Here is a 12,248-nt window from a genome sequence, read left to right as displayed (position 1 = left end):
TAGATCCCCATAACAGTGTGTCCTCCACAGATCCCCATAACAGTGTGTCCTCCACAGATCCCCAAAACAGTGTGTTCTCCTCAGATCCCCATAACAGTGTGTCCTCCACAGATCCCCATAACAGTGTGTCCTCCACAGATCCCCATAACAGTGTGTCCTCCACAGATCCCCATAACAGTGTGTCCTCTACAGATCCCCATAACAGTGTGTCCTCTACAGATCCCCATAACAGTGTGTCCTCTACAGATCCCCATAACAGTGTGTCCTCCACAGATCCCCATAACATTGTGTCCTCCACAGATCTCCATAACAGTGTGTCCTCCACAGATCCCCCAAAACAGTGTGTCCTCTACAGATCCCCATAACAGTGTGTCCTCCACAGATCCCCATAACAGTGTGTCCTCCACAGATCCCCATAACATTGTGTCCTCTACAGATCCCCATAACAGTGTGTCCTCTACAGATCCCCATAACAGTGTGTCCTCTACAGATCCCATAGCAGTGTGTCCTCTACAGATCCCCATAGCAGTGTGTCCTCTACAGATCCCCATAACAGTGTGTCATCTACAGATCCCCATAACAGTGTGTCCTTCCCAGATCCCCATAGCAGTGTGTCCTCTACAGATCCCCATAACAGTGTGTCCTCCACAGATTTCCATAACAGTGTGTCCTCCACAGATCCCCATAACAGTGTGTCCTCCACAGTGTCCCGGTCAGCTGTTAGGACACGAGGAGGGTCCCTACCTGCCTCCTTGTCGTCTGATCGCAGATTCATTGCTCCGTGCCTTAGATCAGGCAGGAGCAGTGGAGTGCTGATATCACTGATCAATGCTATGCTATGGCATAGCATTAAAGGGGTATTCCAGGAAAAAACTTTTTTTTATATATCAACTGGTTCCAGAAAGTTAAACAGATTTGTAAATTAAACAAATAGTAGTAAGAGAGGAGTGGGTGGGCACTGCTGAAAAACCACTATGCAAACATCTAATCAGTATTCCCGGGTGTGGCTGGATAAGGTGCTGGACATACACAGGTAACAGTCCTTATAATATCGCAATAGAAGAAGGAAATGATGTCCACACTCACCATGCCGTAGAAAATAGGATATGCTTTATTAGCGTCTTCAGAGTTCCATAAGAAACGATATCAAAAACACCCGGGTGCAAACCGGAAGAAGCGTGGATAACGCGAAAAGGTGCTGTTGTTCCTGACAGCCGCTCCCAGTCTCCTTGCCAGGAGCAGCTCCCCCTCCCTGCACCCGGGTGTTTTTGATATTGTTTCTTATGGAACTCTGAAGACGCTAATAAAGCATATCCATATCCCCATAACAGTGTGTCCTCCACAGATCCCCATAACTGTGTGTCCTCCACAGATCCCCATAACAGTGTGTCTTCCACAGATCCCCATAACAGTGTGTCCTCCACAGATCCCCATAACAGTGTGTCCTCCACAGATCCCCATAACAGTGTGTCCTCCACAGATCCCCATAACAGTGTGTCCTCCTCAGATCCCCATGACAGTGTGTCCTCCACAGATCCCCATAACAGTGTGTCCGCCACAGATCCCCATAACAATGTGTCCTCCACAGATCTCCATAACAGTGTGTCCTCCACAGATCCCCATAACAGTGTGTCCTCCATAGATCCCCATAACAGTGTGTCCTCCACAGATCCCCATAACAGTGTGTCCTCCACAGATCCCCAAAACAGTGTGTTCTCCTCAGATCCCCATAACAGTGTGTCCTCCACAGATCCCCATAACAGTGTGTCCTCCACAGATCCCCATAACAGTGTGTCCTCCACAGATCCCCATAACAGTGTGTCCTCTACAGATCCCCATAACAGTGTGTCCTCTACAGATCCCCATAACAGTGTGTCCTCTACAGATCCCCATAACAGTGTGTCCTCCACAGATCCCCATAACATTGTGTCCTCCACAGATCTCCATAACAGTGTGTCCTCCACAGATCCCCCAAAACAGTGTGTCCTCTACAGATCCCCATAACAGTGTGTACTCCTCAGATCCCCATAACAGTGTGTCCTCCACAGATCCCCATAACAGTGTGTCCTCTACAGATCCCCATAACAGTGTGTCCTCTACAGATCCCCATAACAGTGTGTCCTCCACAGATCCCCATAACAGTGTGTCCTCCACAGATCCCCATAACATTGTGTCCTCTACAGATCCCCATAACAGTGTGTCCTCTACAGATCCCCATAACAGTGTGTCCTCTACAGATCCCATAGCAGTGTGTCCTCTACAGATCCCCATAGCAGTGTGTCCTCTACAGATCCCCATAACAGTGTGTCATCTACAGATCCCCATAACAGTGTGTCCTTCCCAGATCCCCATAGCAGTGTGTCCTCTACAGATCCCCATAACAGTGTGTCCTCCACAGATTTCCATAACAGTGTGTCCTCCACAGATCCCCATAACAGTGTGTCCTCCACAGTGTCCCGGTCAGCTGTTAGGACACGAGGAGGGTCCCTACCTGCCTCCTTGTCGTCTGATCGCAGATTCATTGCTCCGTGCCTTAGATCAGGCAGGAGCAGTGGAGTGCTGATATCACTGATCAATGCTATGCTATGGCATAGCATTAAAGGGGTATTCCAGGAAAAAACTTTTTTTTATATATCAACTGGTTCCAGAAAGTTAAACAGATTTGTAAATTAAACAAATAGTAGTAAGAGAGGAGTGGGTGGGCACTGCTGAAAAACCACTATGCAAACATCTAATCAGTATTCCCGGGTGTGGCTGGATAAGGTGCTGGACATACACAGGTAACAGTCCTTATAATATCGCAATAGAAGAAGGAAATGATGTCCACACTCACCATGCCGTAGAAAATAGGATATGCTTTATTAGCGTCTTCAGAGTTCCATAAGAAACGATATCAAAAACACCCGGGTGCAAACCGGAAGAAGCGTGGATAACGCGAAAAGGTGCTGTTGTTCCTGACAGCCGCTCCCAGTCTCCTTGCCAGGAGCAGCTCCCCCTCCCTGCACCCGGGTGTTTTTGATATTGTTTCTTATGGAACTCTGAAGACGCTAATAAAGCATATCCTATTTTATACGGCATGGTGAGTGCGGACATAATTTCCTTCTTCTATTGCGAGATTTGTAAATTACTTCTATTAAAAAATCTTAATCCTTTCAGTATGTATGAGCTTCTGAAGTTAAGGTTGTTCTTTTCAGTCTAAGTAATCTCTGATGACACGTGTCTCGGGAACCGCCCAGTTTAGAAGCAAATCCCCATAGCAAACCTCTTCTTAACTGGGCGGTTCCCGAGACACGTGTCATCAGAGAGCACTTACACAGAAAAGAACAACCTTAACTTCAGAAGCTCATAAGTACTGAAAGGATTAAGATTTTTTAATAGAAGTCATTTACAAATCTGTTTAACTTTCTGGAGCCAGTTGATATATAAAAAAACGTTTTTTCCTGGATAACCTCTTTAATCACTGTCTACAATCAATGTAATGTATGTTATAGAAACTAAAAAAAAAACTATCAAAATTAAAACAAACATATGTGGTATCCCTGCGTGCATAAATGTCCGAACTATAAAAATATATAATTAATTAAACTGTATGGTCAATGGCGTACACGTCAAAAAAATTCCAGTAAAAATAGCATATTTTTGGTCACTTTTTATTCCTTAAAAAAATGAATAAAAAAGGATCAAAAAGTCCGATCAAAACAAAAATGAAACTGATAAAAACTTCAAGTCACATACATCGCTGTATGCGGAAAAATAAAAAAAGTTATAGGGGTCAGAATGCACTGCATGTAGTTATGATTTTTTTCAGAAGTAAAACAAAATCAAACCTATACAAGTAGGGTATCATTTTAATCTCATGGACCTACAGAATAAAGAGAAGGTGTCATTTTTACCGAAAAATTTACTGCCTAGAAAGAAAAATTGCTTTTTTTTAAATTTTGTCCCACAAATATATATATATTTTTTTGGGGTTTTGTCATAGATTTTTGGGAAAATGACTGATGTCATTATAAAGTAGAATTGGTGGCACAAAAAACAAGCCCTCATTTAGGTCTGTAGGTGTAAAATTGAAAGGGTTATGATTTTTAAAAGGTAAGGAGGAAAAAAACTTAAAAATAACATAATGTAATAAAATAATGTAAACAAAATAAACATAAACATATGTGGTATCGCCGTGTGAGTAAATGTTTGAACTATTAAAATATAATGTTAATTTAACCGCACGGTCAATGGCGTAGACGGAAAAAAATACCAAAGTCAAGAATTGCATATTTTTGGTCACTTCTTATACCAGAAAAAAATGAATAAAAAGCAATCAAAAAATCCCATCAAAACAAAAATAGTACAGATAAAAACTTCAGATCATGGCACAAAAAAAGAGTCCTCATCCGTCTCTGCATACACCCTGTATACAAATGAGTGATATCATTACAAAGTACAGTTGGTGGCGCAAAAAGCAAGCCATTATATGGGTCTGTAAGTGGAAAATTGAAAGCGTTATGGCTTTTAGAAGACGAAGAAGAAAAAACAAAAGTGCAAAAACGCTAAAGAAAAAAAACAAACAAACCAACCATGTCCTTAGAGGGGTACTCCGGTGGAATTTTTATTTTTTTGTCAACTGGTGCCAGAAAGCTAAACAGATTTGTAAATTACTTTTATTAAAAAATCCTAATCCTTCCAGTACTTATTAGCTGCTGAATACTACAGAGGAAATTCTTTTCTTTTTGGAACACAGAGCTCTCTGCTGACATCTCTGTCCAGAACAGCATATGTTTTCTATGGGGATTTTCTCCTACTCTGGACAGTTCTTAAAATGGACAGAGGTGTCAGCAGAGAGCACTGTGGTCATGATGTCAGCAGAGAGCTCTGTGTTCCAAAAAGAAAATAATTTCCCCTGTAGTATTCAGCAGCTAATAAGTACTGGAAGGATTAAGATTTTTTTAATAAAAGTAATTTACAAATCTGTTTAACTTTCTGACACCAGTTGATTAAAATTTAAAGAGTACCTCTCATGATCTTGTTAAATTTTATAATCCTACCAGTTCACTGCCCCATCATGATAAACCACCCCCTGCCTTTATTTTTATTTTTTTGTAGTTTTCTACCTTGATATCTGTATTTTCTGCTCAGTCTCAGTCAGATTCATAGACTGGGAAGGGGCGTTCCCCAGCAGATATGGCATCATCTGAAGCCATACAGGGGAGAACTTCCTCCCTCACTCTGCTACACACAGCCCAGAGCAGTTCAGTGTGAGATGAGCTATGAAGGCTGCGCACACTTCCTCAGGACTCCAGACTGCTTTTCCTGATTTTGGACTTCTGCCAGGCCAGCAGAAGTCCAAAGTCTGTGCAAGAGATGGGGGGAAATGTGCTCTGGACAAGTAGGGAGACACCTAGTGGCAGCTTTTTTAGACGCAAATAAAACATAGAAAACTTTATTTTGTTTTTAAACCAAGTACATTCGATTTTTTATTTACCAAAAGGATTGCAATAACAAAAATTAGTTTTAATGATAGTGCCCATTTAAGGGGTTAAAGAACAAAGTAACAAAATAGGCATAGCTCTGTTTTTTTCTGTTTACTTATCCAGATAACATGTCTTCCTGCCTCTACTAATGATTTTCCAAACCCACTGCAGCCAATCATAGTCATGGGCATGTGATGATATAGTTGGACCCCTGTGACTAAATCAGTGTTTTCCAACCAGGGTGCCTCCAGCTGTTGCAAAACTACAACACCCCAGCATGCCCGGACAGCCAACGGGTGTCTGGGCATGCTGGGTGTTGTAGTTTTGCAACAGCTGGAGGCACCCTGGTTGGGAAACACTGGTCTAAGTGAGAATTCTGTATTTAGCATAGAAATGGTTGTTGTAACCTGTATAATCCAGTTACCATGAGGGTCTGATTATCGAGTGTCTATTGAAGTCATCGCCGTTATCTGTCTTCTCCATCGCGGCACAAAATTGGCGTTTATTCTGGAAACAACAATAACGCTCTAATCTGTAATCTGATCGATGTGTCTATGTCTCCACCAGGGATTGGACACTCTGCTTATTGCCTCCAAGATTTGTAATATACAACCTGAGTTAAAGCGTCAACATGAGCTCTTCTGGTAACAATCTGTAAGTATTTAAAAAAATGTAAAAATTTAAAAATTTAATAAAAAAATATATATATTACTATTGTCAGCCAAAATTTACACGAGACCATAGACTGACCAACAACGGTATGTGCACCTTGTGCCTATATAAACATATAAGAAAAATACTTTCATGTGCAAGCCCATAACAGGCATTTTTAATATATAAATAAATACACCCACCCGCCACTTTATTAGGTACACCTTGCTAGTACCGGGTTGGATCTTCATTCTTGGTGACATACGTTCTATAAGGTACCGGAAACATTCCTCAGAGATTTCCCTCCATATGGATATGATGACATCACACAGTTCCTCCATATGGACATGATGACATCACACAGTTCCTCTATATGGACATGATGACATCACACAGTTCCTCTATATGGACATGATGACATCACACAGTTCCTCCATGTGGATACGATGACATCACAAAGTTCCATCATGTGGACACGATGACATCACACAGTTCCTCCATGTGGACACGATGACATCACACAGTTCCTCCATGTGGACATGATGACATCACACAGTTCCTCCATGTGGACATGATGACATCACACAGTTCCTCCATATGGACATGATGACATCACACAGTTCCTCCATATGGAGATGATGACATCACACAGTTCCTTCATATGGAGATGATGACATCACACAGTTCCTTCATATGGAGATGATGACATCACACAGTTCCTCCATATGGACATGATGACATCACACAGTTCCTCCATATGGACATGATGACATCACACAGTTCCTCCATATGGACATGATGACATCACATAGTTCCTCCATATGGACATGATGACATCACACAGTTCCTCCATATACACATGATGACATCACACAGTTCCTCCATATGGACATGATGACATCACACAGTTCCTCCATATAGACATGAGGACATCACACAGTTCCTCTATATGGACATGATGACATCACACAGTTCCCACATATGGACATGATGACATCACACAGTTCCTCCATATGGACATGATGACATCACACAGTTCCTCCATATGGACATGATGACATCACACAGTTCCTCCATATGGACATGATGACATCACACAGTTCCTCCATATGGACATGATGACATCACACAGTTCCTCCATATGGACATGATGACATCACACAGTTCCTCCATATGGACATGATGACATCACACAGTTCCTCCATATGGACATGATGACATCACACAGTTCCTCCATATGGACATGATGACATCACACAGTTCCTCCATATGGACATGATGACATCACACAGTTCCTCCATATGGACATGATGACATCACACAGTTCCCACATATGGACATGATGACATCACACAGTTCCCACATATGGACATGATGACATCACACAGTTCCTCCATATGGACAGGATGACATCACACAGTTCCTCCATATGGACAGGATGACATCACACAGTTCCTCCATATGGACAGGATGACATCACACAGTTCCTCCATATGGACAGGATGACATCACACAGTTCCTCCATATGGACAGGATGACATCACACAGTTCCTCCATATGGACAGGATGACATCACACAGTTCCTCCATATGGACATGATGACATCACACAGTTCCTCCATATGGACACGATGACATCACACAGTTCCTCCATATGGACACGATGACATCACACAGTTCCTCCATATGGACACGATGACATCACACAGTTCCTCCATATGGACACGATGACATCACACAGTTCCTCCATATGGACACGATGACATCACACAGTTCCTCCATATGGACACGATGACATCACACAGTTCCTCCATATGGACACGATGACATCACACAGTTCCTCCATATGGACACGATGACATCACACAGTTCCTCCATATGGACACGATGACATCACACAGTTCCTCCATATGGACACGATGACATCACACAGTTCCTCCATATGGACACGATGACATCACACAGTTCCTCCATATGGACACGATGACATCACACAGTTCCTCCATATGGATATGATGACATCACACAGTTCCTCCATATGGACATGATGACATCACACAGTTCCTCCATATGGACATGATGACATCACACAGTTCCTCCATATGGACATTATGACATCACACAGTTCCTCCATATGGACACGATGACATCACACAGTTCCTCCATATGGACACGATGACATCACACAGTTCCTCCATATGGACACGATGACATCACACAGTTCCTCCATATGGACACGATGACATCACACAGTTCCTCCATATGGACACGATGACATCACACAGTTCCTCCATATGGACATGATGACATCACACAGTTCCTCCATATGGACATGATGACATCACACAGTTCCTCCATATGGACATGATGACATCACACAGTTCCTCCATATGGACATGATGACATCACACAGTTCCTCCATATGGACATGATGACATCACACAGTTCCTCCATATGGACATGATGACATCACACAGTTCCTCCATATGGACATGATGACATCACACAGTTCCTCCATATGGACATGATGACATCACACAGTTCCTCCATATGGACATGATGACATCACACAGTTCCTCCATATGGACATGATGACATCACACAGTTCCTCCATATGGACATGATGACATCACACAGTTCCTCCATATGGACATGATGACATCACACAGTTCCCCCATATGGACATGATGACATTACACAGTTCCCCCATATGGACATGATGACATCACACAGTTCCCACATATGGACATGATGACATCACACAGTTCCTCCATATGGACATGATGACATCACACAGTTCCTCCATATGGACATGATGACATCACACAGTTCCTCCATATGGACATGATGACATCACACAGTTCCTCCATATGGACATGATGACATCACACAGTTCCTCCATATGGAGATGACATCACACAGTTCCTTCATATGGAGATGATGACATCACACAGTTCCTTCATATGGAGATGATGACATCACACAGTTCCTCCATATGGACATGATGACATCACACAGTTCCTCCATATGGACATGATGACATCACACAGTTCCTCCATATGGACATGATGACATCACATAGTTCCTCCATATGGACATGATGACATCACACAGTTCCTCCATATGGACATGATGACATCACACAGTTCCTCCATATGGACATGATGACATCACACAGTTCCTCCATATAGACATGAGGACATCACACAGTTCCTCTATATGGACATGACATCACACAGTTCCTCCATATGGACATGATGACATCACACAGTTCCTCCATATACACATGATGACATCACACAGTTCCTCCATAAGGACATGATGACATCAAACAGTTCCTCCATATGGACATGATGACATCACACAGTTCCTCCATAAGGACATGATGACATCACATCACATCCATGATGAGAATCTCTGGTTCCACCTTATCCCAGCGGTGATCTATTGGATGAGATCTGGTGACTGTGGAGGCCATTGGAGTCATGTGACCTCATTGTCCAGGATGAGATGATGTCATGTGACATGGGGCATTATCCTGCTGGAAGTATCAGGAGATACAGGGACACATTCTTCCATCCTCCATTGTTCAACTTTGGGGTGACCTGTGTGAATTGTAGCCTGAGTTTCCTGTTCTTCTCTGACAGGAGTGGCCTCCGGTGTGTTCTTCTGCTGCTGTAGCCCATCTGCTTCAAGGCTCACGTTTTGCATGTTCGAAAATAGTATTCTGCATACTTTGGTTGTATCCAGTGGATATTTGAGTTACTGTTGCCTTTGTCAAACCCAAGAGATGGTTGTGAGTGAAAATCCCAGTAGATCAGCAGTTTCTGAAATACTCAGACCGGCCCGTCTGGCACCAACAACCATGCCACATTCAAAGTCACTTAAATCCCCTTTCTTCTCCATTCTGATGCTCGGTTTGAACTTCAGCTAGTTGTCTTGACCACGTCTACATGCCTTAATGCATTGAGTTGCTGCCATGTGATTGGCCGATTAGCTATTTGTCTTGACAAGCAATGGAGCAGGTGTACCTAATAAAGTGTCCAGAATGTGTTTGTGACATACAGAGCCTTTGCCCGTTCTGTTTTATGTAGAATATTACTTTATCTTATATAATTTGCTCAGCCATGTCGCAATGTTCTGATCTCTTTTTTACCTTCAGCGATGACGAGGACACCTTCAAGATCCTTGTGGCGACCGATATTCACCTGGGTTACATGGAAAAAGATGCCGTGAGAGGAAATGACAGTTTTGTGACTTTCGATGAGATCCTGAAGCTGGCTAAGGATAATGAAGTAAGTGCTATGTCATTGTGGCTCCCTTATAATAGGGGATCCAGCGCCAGCGGTACGTGCTGGCCGCTCACTTTCAGTGTCATTGTTGTTAAAGGGGTACTCCACTGGCCAGCGTTCTGAACTAAATGTTCTGAACGCTGTTTTCGTGCTGCGGGGAGCTGGCCATGCCCCTCGTGACGACATGACAACGCCCCCTCAATGCAAGTCTATGGGAGGGGGCGTGACGGCTGCCACTTCGTGCGTGGGTCAACATGTCCCATTCCCCAGGAGAGCCTGGGTCCCGTGTAGTAGATCGCAGGGACCCCCTGTAATCTAGAACTCATCCCCTATCCTTTGCATAGGGGATACGTTTTTCTTCATCATAGGGATCGACTGATTATCAGTTTGGCCGATATTCACGATTTTGGACATTATTGGTATCGGCAATTACCTTGCCGATATGCAGATAATGCTACACCCCCCTGCCCCGCCTCCCCGGCCAGAGACCACCGCCGAGACCACCGCCACCGCCGCTGCCCCATTACCTCCCCCATCCCCGGTTTTATAATTACCTGTTCCCGGGGTCCGCGCTACTTCTGGCTCCTGCAACGTCCTGTGTGCTGCGCAATGCAATGATGAGTGACGTCCTCAACGCGACGTCACCGTCAGTGCGTGCAGTGACAGGTCAGGACGTCGCCGGAGCCAGAAGTAGCGCGGACCCCGGACCCCGGGAACAGGTAATTATAAAACCGGGGATGAGGGAGGCAATGGGGCAGCGGTGGTGGTTGTACTAGGGAGGACTCCAGGACAAGCAGGGGGAGAGAAGCGGGCGGCGGTCTCTGACCCCACAAAAGCCGCTGCAGTTCATTGATTTAAAGCGCCCGCTTTATATCATTGATCTGCCAGGCCGGGGGGTGTTAATAGCCGATAGCTTATATCGGAATATCGGTATAAGTTATCGGCTAACGGCCTGAAAGGTCACAGATTATCGGTATCGGTCCTAAAAAATCGATATCGATTGATCCCTACTGCATGATGCATTCATGGAAAATGTGGGCTGCATTACAAAATAATTTCAGTGATGAGATTATAATAAGTAATGGCTGCAAACCAATGTCTGCCGCATGGGTTAAAACGGGTAAGCACAAGGCAAACACAAGAACCTGTACATTATTCTCTAATAATAACCTATGCTGCACTATATAAGCAAAAGAAAAAACATATCCGGAGAGGAATTCTTTAAAAGCAGATGGCTGCGAGGCTTTCAAGCTACTCATCAATAGGAGACAATTGCCTGCGTAGAGAATCGATATGTTCGCGGTACCTGTGGAGTTTTATGTCAGTCTATATATGGGTCTCACGAAGCGCAGAATTACACAACATCCATCGTGACTGTGATGTAACTTAATGGTCTCTTGTAACATCCGATGAATACGGCCACATGAGATGAAGCCCCCCCACCAAGGACCGTTCCTGGTTATATGTGCTTCTTGCTGTTCCTTCGCTCTTCGCTCCCCTGGATGATTTGTCTACTAAGTGCCCCTGTATAATGCTGGAATAAGACCATTGTCATACAAGAAGCCATTTCCATTAGTTGTGCTGGTATTCTCGTCCCACATGTACTTTAGCCGGACTTTTCTGTTCCATTTGAACGTTGCGAAAAAATTCACAATGCTCTTACAAGCTTTTTATTCCGTATTTATGCTTTGGGTATCTATATCTGTGTATATATATATATAAAACTCAATAATGTATGTGTGTATGTTCCAGCATCACTTCTAAATGGTTGAAGATATTTCGATAAAACTTGGTCACATGTTACTTGTCAACTACAAACATAGGATAGGTAAATTAACCCT

General features: G+C 43.5%; 1 protein-coding gene across 2 annotated transcripts in view; it reads left to right on the top strand.

Moving 5' to 3' along the window:
* The window catches only part of MRE11 (MRE11 homolog, double strand break repair nuclease), a 229,548-nt gene that overhangs the window by 2,594 nt on the left and 214,706 nt on the right, over positions 1 to 12,248 (top strand). For both annotated transcript variants that reach the window (XM_056561491.1, XM_056561492.1), the window contains exons 2-3: positions 6,033 to 6,119; positions 10,278 to 10,410. In XM_056561491.1, coding sequence (XP_056417466.1) covers positions 6,097 to 6,119; positions 10,278 to 10,410 — 156 coding nt within the window. In that variant the 5' untranslated portion in view covers positions 6,033 to 6,096. The remainder of the gene's footprint in view (positions 1 to 6,032; positions 6,120 to 10,277; positions 10,411 to 12,248) is intronic.

The sequence above is a fragment of the Hyla sarda genome, chromosome 2 (genome assembly GCF_029499605.1).
Source record: "Hyla sarda isolate aHylSar1 chromosome 2, aHylSar1.hap1, whole genome shotgun sequence".
Classification (NCBI taxonomy): domain Eukaryota; kingdom Metazoa; phylum Chordata; class Amphibia; order Anura; family Hylidae; genus Hyla; species Hyla sarda.
This window is presented reverse-complemented; position numbering and strand designations above follow the sequence as displayed.